This window comes from Lampris incognitus, chromosome 1, assembly GCF_029633865.1.
Source record: "Lampris incognitus isolate fLamInc1 chromosome 1, fLamInc1.hap2, whole genome shotgun sequence".
Taxonomy (NCBI): domain Eukaryota; kingdom Metazoa; phylum Chordata; class Actinopteri; order Lampriformes; family Lampridae; genus Lampris; species Lampris incognitus.
The window spans coordinates 28952746-28972639 of NC_079211.1; the positions used below are offsets into that span (position 1 = coordinate 28952746).

At 45.5% G+C, this 19894-nt stretch overlaps 1 protein-coding gene across 1 annotated transcript in view; it reads left to right on the top strand.

The window, feature by feature from the left end:
• Nucleotides 1-16816, top strand: part of gpc3 (glypican 3) — a 139888-nt gene extending 123072 nt beyond the window's left edge. The window contains exon 8 of the mRNA XM_056277264.1: nt 16409-16816. Within this exon, the coding sequence (XP_056133239.1) occupies nt 16409-16584 (176 nt within the window). The 3' untranslated portion in view covers nt 16585-16816. The remainder of the gene's footprint in view (nt 1-16408) is intronic.
• Nucleotides 16817-19894: the final 3078 nt, after the last annotated feature.

Here is a 19894-nt window from a genome sequence, read left to right on the forward strand (position 1 = left end):
ACCGAGGCCCACAGTTCACATCCAAGCTCTGGAATGCAATCGCAGAAAGCCTATGGGTGAAGTGCTACCACACCACCACATACCATCCACAGGCCAACGGGTTGTGCGAGCGGTTCTATCGCTCAAAGAAGGCAGCTCTTCAGGCCAGCCTCAGGGACAATAGTTGGGCTGACAGGTTCCTGTGGGTCATGCTGGACCTCAGGACTGCTCCCAAAGAGGATCTCCAGTCCTCATTCCCTGAACTGGTTTACAGCCAACCGCTGCAGGTCCTGAGGGATTTCATCCCCAACACCATGGCCCGCGACCCAACAGTGGTCCATGCACCTGTTCCCACATCGCAGCACAGTCTCCCGCAGTCTCATATTCCAGCCAGCCTGCAGGCAGTGGAGTATGTGTTCATCCGCCACAGCAACCTCCGTGGATGCCTTTAACCTCCCCACAACAGCCCGTTCAATGTCCTGGAGACTGGCACGTTTGTGTGGACAGCCTCAAACCAGCTCCCCTGGGCTTGGACCGCCCTGTTGGACTAGCCCGGCCCCCATGGTGGGGGTGCCCCCCCTGCCCTGGCCCCACACTGCCACAGGCCCCCTAAAGCTCCTCTAGCGGATGCCCCGGCCCCTGCTCCCATTCGGTGGAGCTGTTCCGGCCGGGCTATCCGGCCCCTGTCATGTTAGCTCTTCCTGTTATGGTGAATTCTGGGGGGAAGTTTGTAGTGGACACTTAATGGGCTTATGGACATAATTCACCATAGCCCATCATTCGTTGTGTGATTCAACATGTGAAGTTATATGTGTACTTTTTTTGTTGACTTGCTCACTTTAAGAGCTCAGTGCATAGCCATGGTAATGTGGCGACATTACGGGTAATTTGGTTTTCAGTGTTTTGTTGTGTGAGCAACGCCATTGTGTTTTTTGGATTGATAGTTAGTGCAGCAGTAAATGACACACGTGTTGGTGTAGTCAAAGCGAGAAGTTGTTGTCTCTGTTTTTTTGCAACTTCCACACTCATCTGAAACATGTTTTTATCTAACCATCAACCCAGAAAAGAGAACTGCCGCATTGGAAACACTTAAAGACTTTTATCAAAAGATATATTTATTCGTTTCAACACATTAAAGGTGATAGAGTACGTCTTACTTAAATTCTGTTTATGCTGTTACTGTGAAATCCTGCCTCGAATGAAACTACATGGGCAAATACCAAAGGATCAAATATGGGGCAGAGGCTAAGGGAGTAGAATATTTTGCCACTTATTTACCATTGAGAATTATTATGTCAATTAAAACAAAAGCAAAATATTTGACATCTTACAACAGCATATACTTTTAGATGGACTCTCTCACAAACATATTTGGAGGGGTCAGAACACCCCCCCCCCCCAGTCTCGGAATTTACACAGACTTAATATCAGTTTATGAGTGAGGTGCCTCCCATTTAAAACTACATTTTAATGCAATAGATGGTGATAACTGAGGAAATATATAAACATTTTCTACTCAGTATACAGGCTGGGTGTATGTGCTGCCAATATGAGAACCTGGTATGTTAATTAGCACCATCTGTGACCCTTGTTCCCCGGCATCTGATGGTGAGTCATATGGCGCCCATCCTCCCTAGCGGTGTTTGCTGTATGTCTTCATCAAAGCAGCCATAATCCTGACGCTGTTGACATCATCAGCGACAAACAGGATGCATCCGCACTATTTGCAGTCTGCACCTCAGTTAGCCCTGGGTACTTGAGTTGCTTATGCAATGTGATGCCAGTTAAGTGTGTTCAACATGTGGTAGCCATGTAGGGAACCTGTGTACCAGGTTTGCTTGAGACAAAAGGAGACCGACTCAGACATCTCATATGAGAGGAGGAATGCAGGTGCTTTGGTGGTTAGGATGATTGGTGGGGATGGAGGGGAGGGGAGTGTCCGTGTGGGGGCCCACATGTCTTGCATCTTCCGTGGAATTCAAGTAACAAGTGAAGTGGGCCAATACAGAGGTACAGAGAGGCACTTCACAATACTAGACTAAACTAAATTATAACGTAGCCCTTCTGCTGGAGGACCGCTTGACTAAAGTGCAGAATTACAGAGAGGGAGTGTGAAAACCCTCCAAGTCTGTTTTGTTCCAATGCTGCTACATCCACTGAGTTGCTGTGAGACCATGCTGACTGGTCTTTGCATAACAATGATTTGTTTGTGAGGGAAATGAGAGCCATAAACAGAGAATTAACCAGATGTTCTTGCCCTATTTGAAGTGAGCAGCAGCCAGGCTCATCTGTAAATGCTTCATTCTGAAATGAAATAGCCACCATTTCAAAAATAAATGCAGAAAAAACAGCTAAAACCAAATTAGGGTCAGATCTGAAGGATGGCAGGTTACCTAATTAAGATAGCAAATTAGCATTTCTTGAGCAAACTGAATACTCTTCTTTCTTTGAGATGTTGACTGGTGAAGTTCGAGCCATGATTGATTCCCAAAGTGGAGGTGGCATTGTTTTTTGAAACAGAAAATGTATGTCCCATTGAAGGAGACGGTAAAGCTTGAGACAGGGGAGATGTGGAAAGTATGGGTTGGTGGGGGCTGGGCGAAGTCAAACACACCGTCAGGGTTCTGACCCAATGTTCTTTACCTTCATCCCTCCTCGAGCTTATAAGCAAGCTCTGTAAATTCACCCAATCCTACTCCTTCTCCACCTCCTCCATGCCCCTCACAAAAATAATGAGGCTTGCCACCATCTGTGTAAACAGGCTTGGCTGGTGTGAGTTGGAGTCTCTCCCTCTTTCCCTCCCTCCCTCTCTCTCTCTCTCTCTCTCTCTCTCTCTCTCTCTCTCTCTCTCTCTCTCTCTCTCTCTCTCTCTCTCTCTCTCTCTCTCTCTCTCTTCTTTTATTTTTTTAAAATTTCTTCTTTTTTTTAAAATTTTCCCCCTTTTCCTCCCCAATTGTACCTGGCCAATTACCCCACTCTTTTGAGCCATCCCAGTCACTGCTCCACCCCCTCTGCCAGTCCGGGGAGGGCTGCAGACTACCACATGTCTCCGCCGATACACATGGAGTCGCCAGCCGCTTTTCACCTGACAGTGAGGAGTTTCACCAGAGGGATGTAGCACGTGGGAGGATCATGCTATTCCCCCCAGTTCCCCCTCCCCCCTGAACAGGTGCCCCGACCGACCAGAGGAGGCACTAGTGCAGCAACCAGGACACATACCCACATCCGGCTTTCCACCCGCAGACACGGCCCATTGTGTCTGTAGAGATGTCCGACCAAGCTGGAGGTAACACGGGGATCTGAAGCTCTCTCTTTTATTGTTTCTTATTGGGCTCGACCACAAGGCCTTGTAAGAAGTTCCCATCCCCACCCTCCACCACCATTGGGCAATAGTGTGGTGACAGAGGAGAGAAAGAGGAGGAGAGTAACAAGGAGCTGATGCTGCCTTCTCATTGGACCCTTGCTGGTTGTCCGCCATGGAGATTTCTCAAATCAATCCAGGGATAAAACCTTTGAAAACAGCCTGAGGGCAGGAAGAGGAGCCCTGGTTTGATTTCTGTGGACATAAGCACATAGAGCTGACTATGATTCCTAGTTCTCATCATCTACATGGGGGGGCCCACCGTTTTTTCATTCGTTTTTCAGGCCCATGCATTTTTGTCTGTTTGTGTATGCCTCTCGGAAAAGAGTTTGTTTGCTCAAGAGCTTTATTTACATTCACAGTCACTTTTGGACGCACTAAATTGATTCCAGGCTCATTCCTGGGTCTTGTCCATCAGCTATGCCACAGTCCACAAACACTGTGCACACAGCGGGCCCATTCCTGCAGCCTGCTGCCCCGCCGCTCACCACCAGGGTGACGCACACAGCAGCCATTATACATGAATGTCTAGAATTGCCTGGTTTTGGATTTGGGTGATACACATTGTGTATACCATAACCACCTACTCTCACCTGTCATTTTAAATTGTCCCATTATCATTCTTTACCTCCTTACCTCTTGCTCTCTTTCTCTTGCTGCTTCTCAATGTAACCTGTTGATGCGCAGACTGCTGCAGGACTCACGCTGTCAATGGGTTTCAGGCTGCCAGATAAAACCACAGACTAACCACTAAAAGGACTTGAGCAGAAAGTTAAACTCCCCTTCACAACAGGAGCTCTCTGTAACAGTCAGACAGCCCTAAATTGTTGCTCATGGCCATCGCCTAGATTGCCTCTCAGTGATAGGAATCTGGGGAGAATCTTCGTGTTTGTTGGCAAGGACATATGCATAACAAACACACATCTGAATCCTCCGATAACGTTTCCCTCTGGATAGATTACGATACCCAAGAGGAGAAAGTAAACAGATCTGTGTGGGATGTCAGTGTCCTCTATTATTGGAAGATAAAGATAGTATTCAAAGAATGTATTCAACCAAGGAGCTCCCCGCTGCCCTGGACCTGGATGCCCCCAGGCCAAGTTAATATGCTGACCTGCTGATCATCAGCACAGCTCCATCTTACACACCTCCTGTCCTTCTCCATTGCTATCTCTAAATGTCTCTCTCTCTCTTTCTCATTTCACCCATCTCTGGCACACTCTTTCTCTGATAACAACCACCGTTGTACTGCTTCTCCAGAAGCTGCCCCACTCATCGCGCCTTTGCCAACCTCTGACCCTCGGCCAACATCGGTCTCTGTGGTGTTTCAGTGTGTCGCGGGCACAACAGACCTGCTCTGTAGCCAGCAGAGCTCTCACCCTGAGCGAGCCCCTTGCCCTCAGCACAGAATCAACTCTTTGTATGTTTGATTTGTTATGGTTTAAACTTCTCGCCACCCTCTCACTTTCTCCACACTCTTTCCACCCCGGATGAAGCTGCAGCTTTTCAGCTAAATCTGAGGCAATTTTCAGTTAAAATTTATGTCTCAGTTTCTAGCTATATTTTTCTCACTCCTTGTTTTTCTTTCTCCGTCTGCCCTCTCTACGTGATCATTCTAGCTATTACTGGAAGTGGAGGCTATAAATATATTGGCGTAAATCTAATTGAGACTGTTAAAGCAGAGGCCAGTGGGTGCTGCTTGCTGGCTTTCCCTTCACTGATAGTACTGGGGAGGGAGTGGGGTGGGGGTAGTCTTACCCCGGGGGGGGGCTTACCCAGGCTGACCCTGTTAATTAATAGGTGTTGACTTGCATTTGTCCCACAAAGCCACAACTGAGAATGTGGCCATGAAGGTTGGCTTGCAGCTCTTGTGGCTTAGCCTATCCCTCCTTATCAGAGTAAAGCCACGCACAGAGTCACATTCACCACGTCCAGAGAGTTAGTCTAGATTTTAAGGAATGTAGACCCGCCCTGTCATCATGCTCTTCTGTCTCTCTCTTCTCACTGTTTTTGTGGTTCTACAACCCTTCACTCAACTTTCCATCTCCTTGTAACCCTCTCAACCCCTTTTTATCATTTCTCCACCTTTTCTATCTAAACTCAAGCCTCCCTTGTCTCTCCTTATCTCCCCACTCTTCACCACCTTCGCTTTAAATTGACCTTTTTTCACCTCTCTCACTTTTTTCTTCTTATACCCTCTCTCTCTTCTCTTTCTCTCTCTGTCTCTCTCTCACTCTCTCTCTCTCTGCCTGTCTCTCTCTGCTATGCCCTTAGTGTGGGAGGGTTACTCTGCCTAGAATAACAGTGATTGTTGTGGAGGTGGGGAGGCCGAAGCCGCTCACAGAGCTGTGCTGTTGCGAAGGCTCGGGGCGGGCTGGGCCTCCTCTGGGCGTCCAGTTTGTCTTGGCCCAACATTCCCAGCCTCTTTGAGCACCCCTGCGGTTGGCCTGTGGGTGTGGAGGCAGACGCTCACATTCCCGCCAGCCCATGGACAGAATCACCCCGCAATGCACCCCCCTATTCCCTTCCCAGCGAGCAATGTCCCAAGACAAGCGCTGTCCAGGTCACATGGCCTGTAAAGAAGGTGCAGAATGTGAACACAGCAAGCCAATAAACACAGTCGAATCCCTAATCTGTTACCCGCCTCGAGATAAGGTCTAAACCCTGCAATAGCCTCTATCATGTTTTTACAGGACCATTGTCTTAATGTTGTGTTTGCAGCTATTAGGGCAGTCTGGAACAAAGCTTGTTGGGATTCCACCCCCCCCCCAAAAAAAAACAAAAAACCACACACACAAGGACACAAAACGCAGGCACACTTTACATTACATTTTCAAATTTACTGTGTGCCTAAAATCTAAGACAATGAACTACTCTGTGGTAGATGAGTTTACAAATTATGGCAAATTTTCTTTGCTTAAAATCCTGCAAGCTCTTTTAGAGCCATTGAATCTTGAAAACCTTGAACAAAGTTGACCGGCACAGGTGTTTTACGTGCTTACGGTGTCTGCCAATGTAGCTGCAATCCAAACCATTTCCCTAGTTTCATAAGAAGCACCTGTGTTTGGAGACTTCACATTCCACATATTTATCTGACCAAAAAAAACCCACCCCTCCCTTGTCTATTCTATAGCACACATGTACTGAATAAACTCTACCAGCCCATGAAGGTACACATTTGTCGGTGGAGGTGGAGGAGGGGGTGACAATACTGTATAAAATGGCTTCTTATACTTGTCTTTTCACAGCAGTTTCAACTCCAGTGTATCTCAGGATTGTGTTGACAGAAAGAGAGCATAAATTGAAAATGTCTGATAATCATATTGCCAATATAACCATCACCTATAGATGTGGCACACTACAGTAGCTGTGCTTTCTGTAAGTAGTGTTTTTTATTCATAGTCTTGCTTGTTGTGGCAACTGAGTGGCAGCTAACTGTTGCCGACAACCAAACTTCACTTGAGCAACAGGCACTGTTGACTTCTGTGGAAAACAAAACACCACATATCTCTCCGTCCCTCTCATCTGCCTTTCTGTTTGTCCCCATCTTCCCGCGTATTCATTTTTGTACAGACAGACCGACTCTCACAAACACGCTTCAGCCACTGTTTGACCTTTGAGAGCATCCAAACAAACATCAGCTCTGTCAAACCACAGCATCTGGATGTGCTCATTCATTCCCCATCACCGAGGAACGATCCAGAGAAGAAACGCCATGTTTAAGATCCAGAATGGCAGTAGGAATGTCCCCGTGTGAGTGAGCTATAGTGTCCCATATGCTCATTCTTAGTCCTGGCCTTAGTGTAACCAGTCAACAGGAGGACTGGTGACCTTTGCCCTCAGTCGTAACTCGAGCTTTTAAGGCTGTGATAAAGCTAGCAGGGTATGCCAGCAAGGTGGCGGCCCTAAGGGAATGGTAGTCCCAAAATGGATCTGCCTTGGGGGGGGGTTGAATGGAGACACAGGGGGGCTATGCTCTACAGAGAGCCACAAGGGCCCACACTGGTCACATTAATCACCCGAGGAATTGTGGCGCTATTTATAGCCCAGGGCTTATCCATCTATCTGCCTAATTGCCCCTGCATGTCCACTGTCCACTGTCCACTGCTCCTCCCTATAAGGCCCTGGAAGTAGAAGAGGAAGATATGGAGGAAGCTCTTTCATTTCATGTGTACCTCTTAACACACTAACACACACACACACACACACACACACACACGGGGCTATCTAAGGCAGAAAATTGAGCTCATATGGGCCTTGTTTAGGGATATCTGCATCAGACCTCAGTCTGAATGGGGTGTGTGTGTGTGTGTGTGTGTGTGTGTGTGTGTGTGTGTGTGTGTGTGTGTGTGTGTGTGTGTGTGTGTGTGTGTGTGTGTGTGTGTGTGTGTGTGTGTGTGTGTGTTTGTGTGTGTGTGTGTGTGTGTACATACACACAGGGTGTTGTGATGCGTCTAGTGCAGCAGTGTGTAGTTGGAGGGAAGGTGCATGTGTTCTTCCAACCCGCTTGTGTCCCTCCTGCCCTTAGCTTGCTGCCGCTGGCTAGCCTTTGTGGCGAATAGGGAAGCATCCTAGCGTGTAACCCTTCCCTTGCCAGTACATAGCCTCTCCTTCACCAAGACTCCTGCCAGGCCTCCCCGTGGCCACACATGGTAACTGGGGTCTTGCGGCCCCAGGCTAACTTGGCAGGGGATCTCGGAGAAGCAGTGGGCCCCAGAGATATGGTGTGCAGGCACTGGCACCTATCAACCACTGCCCCGCTGCCTTGTGGGTGAGTCTGGGAGACATAAGGCTAAGGGAGCTTACCCCAACAGAAAAGCAAGCTGTGGCGGCACGCTTCGAGGCGGTTTCCGAAAAACTGGATTTCCGGCAGCTCCCTGCAGTTGTGTGGAGGTGCCGGTCGTCTAGGGATCCCCCTTGCCATCGGAACCATCTCCTCTACAATCAAGTCATGTGGCGTTGGGAGAAGCGCACCCCCCATGCCACTTTAAAAACCATCTCTGCGCAGGTATCTTCTGCTATCTGAGTCCTCAAAGGACCCACAAATAGAAGAAGATGGTCATCATCGGGCACGATGGACAACCAGTAAGCAAGCAAGCAAGTGTGTGTGTGTGTCTGTGTGTGTGTGTGTCTGTGTGTGTGTGTGTGTGTGTGTGTGTGTGTGTGTGTGTGTGTGGTTGTTTCAGATCACATGCATCTATCAAAGGATAGATGTATGCATGTATGTATACATTAATTTACATGCATGTGCAACTGTGGGAATTTACCGCACCAACACATGTACACACAAAAACACACACACACACAGATACATACACACAGGTGTGTTCATCACTAATTGTAACAGGGTATTATTAGGCCCAGCCCTGGGTAGTACTGTCTGGGATCTGAGTTTGCGTAGTGTTCAGTCCCTATTGGGTTGTTTTTGAAGCCGGCAGAACAAGGCCCCTCTGTGGTGCTATTCATGTAGAAGTGTTTTAACAAGTCAGAGGGAACGTTTTTCCTCTGCGTATTTCAAGGGATATTTTCACAAGGCTGAGACGTATTTTACTTCTTTTTTTTTACATTCACATATGCACATACACACGCAAAGAATACACACTCAGACAGACACACATGCGCATACACATTATTGCCGCTGCAGGCAAACTACAAATTCTCTCACACTTTGTCTCACTTTTTTAGACACACAAGCAGATGCAAACACACACACACACATATTCTCTTTACTCAGTAATTCACACACACACACACACACACAAACACACACAAAGACACTTACCCCTTCCCTGAACCAGTGTATAAAAAAGCCGTATCAAATTGCACCTTGAGTTTAATTGGCTCAGCAGTACAGTGCGCCGCTGTTGACAATGACAAATCGCTCTTTCAGAACCCCTAAAGAATGTATGCCCACTGCCCTGTAAGAGGACAGAGCAGAAGAAAAAAGTTAATTGTCCTCTGGCCAGCATTCAACTGTTGTCGTAATCGCAAATAAATTTGTAACAGTGGGTTTTCAATGCTTGACGTTTATTTGTTTGCCCCCTTCCTCCTTTTCAGATGGCACTGGCTTGCAAAGGGGTTGTGGGTACCTCTGTACCCCCCCCCCCCCACTCAAGCCCCCAGCTTCTCTGTTTTTTTTTAATGCGAGGAGGTTGAAGCCAGAGCAGAGACTAGTCAGTCAGGCTTTAGACACTTCCCTCTGATCACGCCATGGTTCAGATCAACTAATTCCTCCCTCTGGGTCATTCCCATGAGGAAGGACAACACACGCTGATCGGATGGGACAGCTAATTCAGTTTGTTACTGTTGGTTATTTTAGGAGCTCAGATGTACTGCATTGACTTGTGAACTAATGTGTGTGTGTGTGTGTGTGTGTGTGTGTGTGTGTGTGTGTGTGTGTGTGTGTGTGTGTGTGTGTGTGTGTGTGTGTGTAAAGCTAACAAGGTTGGAGGTATGTAAAAAATGTACGGGTGTGTGTGTGTGTGTGTGTGTGGTAGTGTCTGGGTTCTCGAGAAGTGTTCCACAGCTGGCCTGACAGGGCACAGCTCTGAACATAGCTAGCGTTCCTAACCATAGTGCTCCTTTATTACTGATATCCTCCTGCCTTTTTCTCTTAACTCGACCTTCATATTTCAGTCTCGCTTGCTGCTTTCTGACAGACAAACCAACACAGAATGAGCCCCTGAGAGAGATTCACGCTGAAAGGCAGAGAGGACTCTTATGAGTCAATCGGGGAACAGCTGTGGTCACATGGCACTAAGAGATAGCAGCAAGTCAGCATGAAGTCATTGTGACGCAGCAGTCGCAGAAAAAAAAAACAGGATTTACATGAAAATAACTCTGCAGCATCCACAGAGAGCCATTCATCGTTCAAGTTTTATTTATCAGATTAATTTTTTCTTAGCACGCATGTTGTCTTTCAGTTGCTCCTTGGCTTACATTTATACAGCTACATGAACTGACTCTGGGCAGTTGCCCAGTGCACCCACAATCCTCTGCCATTAGCCAGGCATTAGTCATGCACTTTGCTCACTGGGATTCTTCCACTAAGTCCTGGGACAAGAACTGTTGACGTCCCTGTGACAAACCTGCTTACCCTAACAATTGGTCAACTGCGGATTCCAAGTATAATCAGCCTTATAAACCCCTTATATTCTGCTTCCGGTGTGGGAAGATGACGGCGCAAATTCATGTTTGCAGCGGCCTCACCCAGTACCGGTGTGGGAAGATGGTGGCGCGAATTCACGTTTGCGGTGGCCTCACCCAGTACCATCCATGCAGTGTCTTTGTCCACGTCTGTTTCTAAGTTTGTCTTCATTTGATGGCTGGGAGAGCTGGGGCTGGATCAGCTGGAAGAGCTTGGTCTGCTGAATCCTGTGGGCCCAGGGACCACGGCCCTGCCTGGAGCTGTGCCCGAAGAGGTAACACCGAGGGTGGTCTGATAGGACGTGGAAGCGGGGCAGGCTAAGCTAACTGCTAGCCCATGCAGACCGGCAGTTCCGATAACACCGAGGGCGGTCTGGCGGCAGCCTCGCCTAGCCTTGACTGTGTTTTTAGTGTCGTCGTGTGGAGTGTGGGGAGGTGTGTCAAGATGTCTGGCTGGGGGAGCTAGCATTAGATTGGCTGAGGGAGCTTGGTCTGCTGCATTCTGTGGGCCCAAGGACCACGCCCCTGACTGGAACTGCGCCTGAAGAGGAAACATCGAGAGCAGTCTGACAGGATGCGGAAGCGGGGCAGGCTAAGCTAGCCCATGCAGACCGGCAGTTCCGACAGTCATCCTGGCTGGCATTCATTCTCCTGGACAGTGATTTTTTTTTTTTAGTTTAGATATATGTGTTAGTTTGGATATATGTGTTCTTGTAGTTCTTGTAGTTTTTGGATATGTGTTTTTGTCTTTATGTTGCATTGCTGTGAGCTGGGGAAAACTGTGTCATTTCATTTCATGTGTGCAAGTACATGAAATGAAATGACAAATAAAGTGTTTCTAATTATCAAATATAGACCTATATTTTCCCTCTAGTTTGTGTACTGGTTAAGATCAGGGTGAATCTCATCTCTTCTCTTCTCTTCTCTTCTCTTCTCTTCTCTTCTCTTCTCTTCTCTTCTCTTCTCTTCTCTTCTCTTCTCTTCACTGTTCAGTCAGAGGCAGACAGAAAATATAAATCACTACACAGGATTTACGCAAAGCTGTGTGAACATCTTACAATGTGACCTTTTCTCACATCTGTGTTTGTATGATTTAGTTTTTTCAGCACTTAAAGATGTTCTATGTAATAGCTCCACTTTCCGCAAGCATAGTATGACAAGTGGATTTCAACAGTGGTTGGCTAAGTAATACTGACTGAAACCAGAGCCATGTAGAGAGAGTCGCGTCAACTCTGTTCTCTCCAATGGACCTTTTTTTTTTTTTTTTGTACAGCAATGGTGGATCATGGAGCCTCTCAATAGTCCCGGAAGTTAGCATCAAACACTAAAAGTGCGGTAGAGTTGCAGCAGAATAGACCGTTTGTGATGAACTTTTAAAGGGTGAGATGTTTATAGAATCAGATTGTGTATTAGCACATCTGAATCACATTAACATGTGCATTAAAGCATGTTAGTGGATTATCCCCCACTAAATCAGTAGATTTAGGGAACGTTAACGGATAACAGATTAGGCTAGGATGCTGGATAACAGGGAGTGTGTCTATGTTCCCTCAACCCTATTTCATTGAACATACCTAAATTTAACTTAACCTACCTTAACCTGACTTAAGTTCAACCTCTACCTCACCCTAACCTTAACCCAACACTTACCTTAACCTATCCTTAACCGATAGCTAACCTATTCGATAGCTAACCCACAGCGCTGACCCCAGATAAAGTTAGCAACACTTTAACCTTTAAATTCCTTTTTCTTAATGCCATTTCGTCCAACGTTGTGGAATTAGAGAACATGGCTTCTAAAGATGATTTTTTTTTTGTGGGCTGGGGGGAGTTAAATATTATTTAAATACAACACTGGGGCGTGTGATTGTAGAGTGGTGGGTGGAGGTGAGGAAATGAGGATATCCATTTAGAAGTATGAGCTAGTATAACAAAGTTAACATTACACAATAATAAGGAACAGAGCTAGTTTTGTGATGCATCACTATTGATATGGATTTAGAGTGCATATTTGAGACTTCTAAACAGTAAACAAAAACATAATTTATGGGTTGAGTGTTTTTAGGCTTTATGATTCTGTTGACTATTACCTGTCTATATTATGTTGCTGCTCATTTTATTTTGGATTGATTAGCCAAGGGAGAGGGAAGTTTGAGGACCTACATGAGTTTGAAAACACATGGTTAGTTTAAAGTAGGCCAGCAATTTTGAAAAATTAAGTATACTAGGCTAAATGGGGAATCATACTAAATACGAAAATTATTATGCTACTGTATTATATAAGTGAGCATACTAAACATCTATTCTATTACTGTATTACAAAAGTAATCTTGTTAGTGTATATTAGTAACCTACTGTAGGACTACTGGGTGCTGTGTGGTGGAGCATCAGTGATGCTGCAGGACCGCTATGTCATGGAGCATCAGTGATGCTGCAGGTCAGGGGTGCTGAGTGGACTATGGTGAGATTGAAAACACAACAAATTATGTTTCCAAAAACCAGCAATAAGGAATCATACTAAATGTGTATTATACTGCCATATTATATAAGGAATCGTACTAAACAGTTTGGTAACCCTTTAATTTATAGGCCGTTAATTATGTAGTAATTGTGAAGAAATTGCTAAGAAATAACAGTAAATAAAAATCATTAAAAACATTATACAAGTTGAAGTAGTAGAATTACTGGGAAGTATTGGGTAAAGCAGAATAAAGAGGTTTGGTCAGTAATTAATTGTTATAGTGAGTGGTATAGCCCACATACGGGGTAAGACAGGTGGGTCGTTTCTTCACATTACTAAGTAGTTTCTTGGGAATTTCTTCACAATTAATACATAATTCCTTAGCAGTTTATTCTCAATTACTACGTAATTATTTCTTTAAATTACAGCATTACCAATATTTTATATTAATCCTACAGAATATATATTATAAATAATCATTTTAAGGAATCATTCTGCAGTGATTCTGCATGCTACATGTCAGGAATACTGCTTGGTGATGTCCAATAATGTTATAGGTCAGAAGTACTGAGGACCAGTGATGTTACAGGTCAGGAGTGCTGCATGGTGATGACTAATGATGTTATAAGTCAGGAGTGGTGAGGACCAATGATGTTACAGGTCAGGAGTGGTGAGAACCACCTTTTCTCCCTCTCTCACTCTCTTTTATCGCAAGAACCATGGGGGGATTGAATGGAGCCTGAAGAAAGCCTCTTTATTTTTGTCACTGTACAATTGTTCGGTTACAATGAAATTTGTTCTCTGCATTTAACCCATCCTATTGTGTAGGAGCAGTGAGCAGCTGCAGCGCTTGGGGACCAAATCCAGTTCTTCTTTCCATTGCCTTGATCAGGGACACAGACAGAAGTATGAACGCTAACATGCATGTCTTTTTGATGGTGGGAGGCAACTGGAGCACCCGGAGGAAAACCAGGCAGACACGGGGAGAACATGCAAACTCCAAATAGAAAGGACCTGGGATGACTTGGGGTTCAAACTCAGGACCTTCTTGCTGTGAGACAACAGTGCTAACCACTGGGCCACTGTGCCACCCCGAAGACGCCCTGAAATGAGACAGCACCCTCATCCTGCACCCTCAGTCTCAACTCCATGGCTTTTGCAAGCCTTTCCCTAGTCCATCCATCCATCCATTATCTGAACCGCTTATCCTGCTCTCAGGGTCACAGGGGTGCTGGAGCCTATTTCCAGCAGTCATTGGGCAGCAGGCAGGGAGACACCCTGGACAGGCCGCCAGGCCATCACAGGGCCCACACACACACATATGCATTGATACCTAGGGACAATTTAGTACGGCCGATCCACCCGACTTACATGTCTTTGGACTGTGGGAGGAAACCGGAGCCCCTGGAGGAAAGCCACATGGACAAAGGGACAACATGCAAACTCCACACAGAGGACGACCCGTGATGACCCACCAAGGTTGGACTACCCCAGGGCTCGAACCCAGGACCTTCTTGCTGTGAGGCGACTGCGCTAACCACTGGGCCACCATGCCACCCTGAAGACACCCTGAAATGAGACAGCACCCTCACCCTGCAAACTGAGTGTCAACTCCATGGCTTTTGCAAGCCTTTCCCTAGTCCTTATTTTTAATAAACCAAACATTAATCTTCCCAATGGTGTGGTCTTTGTGAAAAAGTGCAAATGCAGTGTTTGAATATGATCACCTCACATATTTTTTGTTGTTATCTTTAGTGATCGATTGCTCCTGCTGATTTGAGTCAACCATTTTTTTCTCCTCTCCGTGTTAGTGGGGAAACCGTACATTTGTTCTACTTTCTCCAAGCGATTGGAGCATCCCCATGTAGCACAGCAAACCATGGAGGAGACTATATGCAAGGACAGGGCACAGACAAACTGCTTGACATGCTATTCATGTTTCTGAAGTTATTAGAGATTTATTTAATGAATTCATTGCAGAAAATAAGTGCATAGTAAAAAGACAAAAGATACATAGGATATATATGTTTATATGTGTATAAACATATGTGTTTTAATGTATCCTGTCTGGATGTGATGTAATGTGTTTTAATGTACCCTCATCCTCAAATATTAGCGAATTTTGATTTTTTAAAAACACATATTGATGTAGCTACATAAACGTTGTTGAGCTGGATAAATACTGTAAATCAATGCATTTGTTGACTACTAATTACCAAAAATCGCAGTTCTGCCTCTCTGTAGTTACACATTCAAATTGCCCGCCAAGGTGTCTGGGTAGTGTAGCAGTCTATTCCGTTGCCTACCAACAAGGGGATCGCCAGTTTGAATCTCTGCGTTACCTCCAGCTTGGTCGAGCGTCCCTACAGACACAATTGGCCGTGTCTGCGGGTGGGAAGCCGGGTGTGGGTATGTGTCCTGGTCGCTGCACTAGCGCCTCCTCTGGTTGGTCGGGTCGCCTGTTTGGGGGGGGGGGAGAACTGGGCGGAATAGCGTGATTCTTCCACGTGCTACATCCCCCTGGCAAAACCCCTCACTGTCAGGTGAAAAGAAGCGGCTGGCGACTCTACATGTATCGGAGGAGGCATGTGGTAGTCTGTAGACCTCCCCGGATCGGCAGAGGGGGTGGAGCAGTGACCGGGACAGCTCGGAAGAGTGGGGTAATTGGCCGGATACAATTGGGGGGGAAAAAAGGAGGAAAAATCTAAAAAATTTTAAAATAATTGCCTGCCTAGAACTTTCTGGAACTACCTGAATTCTACGTGAATCACATGATGATCACATGTTGATCCAACTCTCTCTCTCTCTACATGGCTCTGACTGAAACAAAGTAAATGACTCATTCCCCATCCCTCTGCCACCTACCACCCAGATTTTTTGGCATTCAAAAACACAGGAGTTGTTTTTGTTGTTGTTTGACATCTGGCCCTGAAACACTTGGCTTGCACATGCAGTTCTCAGCACACAGTGCAGCGATTGCAACACATGGTATCTACATTGGGCGTTTTAAATTGGCATTACCTTTCTGTTTGAATTTGCTTCTCGTGCTTGCTCTGATTTGTTATTCACGCGATGTCACTAAACAAAAGAGGTCAGAATCCAAGCAGAATTACACACAACACCTTTGAAGTTACTGTACATCCCGACACGCAATCTCAATAAATGCACGCCTGTGTGATTCAACATATGCCTGAAACATCTGGATATGCTGAGGCTTAGTTGTTGTTGCCTGTTTTCCCAATGTTAAGTTGTGTTGTTTGTACAGCTGTGTAAGGCATCACACACAAAAAAGGAGGACAGACATGCCATGAGCGTTATTCAGCTTCTATGACAGTTCCTTGTTATTATCATCTAATCATTTCCATGCCTCTTTTTTTCTGCCTGTCTCATACTTTTCATTCTTCTCCCTCCCCCTCGGCTGTCTCCCGTCTTCCTCCTCTCTCTCTGCCCCCCTCTCTCAGACCTAGCTGATAACCTGGCAATGGATGACCTCACCTTACATGAGCAGCTGTTGACCCCACGACTGGCCACAGCTGGAGTGGGGGGCGCCTCCTCATCCGTGGCTCTGCAGCAGAGAAGCTACCTGGCCCCGGCCCTCCCCCTAATCCTGTCTGTCCTCCTGCTTTGTCCCCGCTGACCAGTAGTCACTCCTGCTTTGCAAACAACCAAACACATGCACACACACACATGCACACACACATGCACACACAAACAAAGGCCTCCATGAGACTTAAAGTGAAGTGTCACAAACTTATTCAGTTAATGTTTTGTTGGGCTTTTTTTTTTTTCAAATCAGCCTTTAAATTATCAATGTACAGTTTGATGACTTATCGCCACTGGCATGAACAACCAGAAATGCTCTCTTTCTCTTCCTATCTGTTTTGCTCTTTCTCTCAGCAGTTTGTCTTCATTTCACTCTAAAAAGTGTTTGAAACCACTGGATTTCCTCGACTCCCCCATCAGACTGCACCAAATAGATCCATGGCATTGTGTAAATAAATAACTGTGCTACATTTGCCTGTGGGACAACTCCCACGATGGTTAGATCCAGTGTCCTGCAGTCTCATGCTGATGACCTCTGTGTTGTGACTAAGTGGTGGTAGCCATCACAGTGTAAGCCTCTTATCACTAGAGCTTTGTCACGGACCTGTAAGTGAGCGCTACTTTGAGAATGGACACCGGATGGACACTGAGGGTAGACCAGCTCTGTCTGCTCACACTTGCCCTTAGCTGTGATATCGGCCTACAGCCCTTTGCTACCACTGACTTTATTGGTAGTAAGTGATCTCATTGCAGGGGTGGACTTCAAGGGCTCCTCAGTGACTTGCGTGTTATTGTGAACACGAGCAAAGGTGACACCCTCATTTAAACACGTACCCCTGAACACTCCCGTTGTAAAAATCCTCTCTCTCGCTCTCTCTCTCTTTCTCTCGCTCTCTCTCTTTCTCTCTCTCCCTCTGTCTCTCTCGCTCTTGCTTTTCTCTCACTCTGACTCTCTTTAATTGATTGTGTCCCGATGGTTACTATATTATTCCAGCAGCTTTAGAGATTTGCTGTAAGTGTCAAGGTTTCTGAGCCATTGGGTCCATCCTGGTCTGATCTGTAGGCTGTAGAGAGGTTTGCATGGTCAGATCCATTCACCCAGACTCCAGTGTTAGTCTTACTCCAACTGTGAGTGTTTGCGTTATTTAGTGATGCTGTTAGGTTGCATTTTTTTTAATCCAGTCATGGCCCTGAAACGATAGGTTTTAAGGGCTGTCACGAGAGCCTTGTTCTCAAATTCAGCTTGGTCATTGTACAGATGTATGTTTCTCTGTGTTGATGCTATGTTTACAAAATACGTTTCATTGCTGTATTGGCATATTTGAGAAGAAAATATAGTTCCTCAATTGAGTTACCAGCAAGATGATAAAAGCAGCATTGCTGCTTAGTTTCAGCATAATCTTTAGCACTAAAGGGCAACAGGAATAGTAACAATGGAGACTGTAAATATGTAAAAGTAAATTACATGAGATTCCTTGCTGTGTCTTGCATTTGCGCCCAAACCTTCTCAAGGACTGGGCTTTGTATGAAACTGTATGTTCTTTGTATGCTGGTTCAAACCCAGTGGTCATTATGTTTGTGTTTTATTTTTTGATTTACTTCAGTTTGGGTTTTCAAAGCTAAATGAGAAACTGGAATCACTCAGTCGCCTTTGTTATTCTGAGGATAACAGGAGGGCCTGTAAATGTTGGAATCTCCATGAAAAAGTTTGAAGAGACGCTACCTAAAAATGAATATCTGCTTGCTGCCCAAACCCAGCTGGTTGCAGAGCAAGGTAACGTGCAACCAACTGTTAGGCACGCCAGGTGGTACCTGGCTTTTCTCTTGACATTCAGCCATTCTGCACACAAAAACCTGTTTGTTTTACTCCAGTATTGATGGAAAAACCATGCTGTTATGAAAAAATTAAAGAAATGTTTCCTTGATGTTGGGAGTCATTAGTTGCTAATCGCCTTTACCTTGCTTTTCTTCTATTCTAATCTCTTACCCACCATCACAAAACTGCAAAAGCTGCAAGTTAGCGTGTTAGTTTAAGAGGCAAGAATTGATAAGGCAGACATTTTATCTGCAAGTTCGTGTCTAGTTGCTATTAAGATTACTACATTTGTGCATGTTTGCAAATGACCCAAATGTTCAGAATAGTTTTTTGTTTTTTTTCATAACTCACAGTACTGTATTTCCACAGGTTTAATGCTTTTAGAATGCTGTGCCACTTAACACTGTTGGAGTTCACGTATATAGGAGTAGTTCCCCCCCCCCCTGTAACTGATAGACATTGCCTGTAGATAAGCATGGCGTCAACAGTGCCATGTAACAAGAGAAAGAGAGAAGAGATGTGCTGCAGATTATGAACAGGACTCAAACAGACAACGCTGCAAGTTTATACCACTGTATGTGTTTTTAACCCTTTGATCCACTTCAGAGCCCTCCATGGATCATGCGTCTATAGCTCGGGGTCTTAGTCCACTGATCCTTATAAAGCGACATGGGACTCATGTATGTTTTTAGTTTGTCCCTGGTGTTGTATTTCTTCCTCCTGCCAGATGAGGGACCACTCAAGAGGCAAGGCATAATGGGGGGGGGGGGATATGTTTCTCTTGACAGTTCTCTGACAAGGTATCTTAACACTGAACCCTGTCATTGGTGGCCTTCGTCACCTGAGCCAGGGGGCAGACACTCATCCACAACTTATGCAATTAAATGAGGTTAATTGGTGATAACTGTTTGTGTTTAGTCTCCGTGTAAAGTTGCCAACTTCTAACAAAAGACATAATGCACTTGTCATCACTAACGTACCTCGGGCTATATTTCCGTTCTACTGCTGCTGTAATTTTTCACACCCGGGGAAGCGTTTCTCCCCACTTTGAGATAATATGCTATTGTATCCTGTGCCTCTCTCCTCTGTCCCACCTTTTAAAGTTGGTAAAAGAAGGCTGATTATTACAGGGATGAGCAAACACTGGCTGCAGAGAGAGCAGCCAGCAGCTGACCCGGGCTAAGGGGGGAATACTTTGAATGCTAATGTGAGGCTGGAGAAAGGGCAAATGGGCCCATTGAAATGCAGAGCTCTTGTGTTTTCTTAGGGTAATATTGGGGCAATGTTGAAATGGGACACATTATGAGAGTGAAAGGTCAATTTGATGTTAGTCAGCAAGAAGAGTGAGAATAGCTGACTATTAGGAATTGTTGAATTTTCTGCCTGAGTGATTGACCCCCATATGAATATGGATTTTTACTTGAACATTTCACAGTCACACAGGAAGATATGCAATGCTTGGGCAGCTTTTTACATCAAACTGTGCATATAAATCAAAATAACAAAATAATTCATGGCCTTAAACTAGTATTTGGACTCCCTAGTCCACTCCAATTTTTACCAAGCTGGTTACTGGAATTCCTCTGTC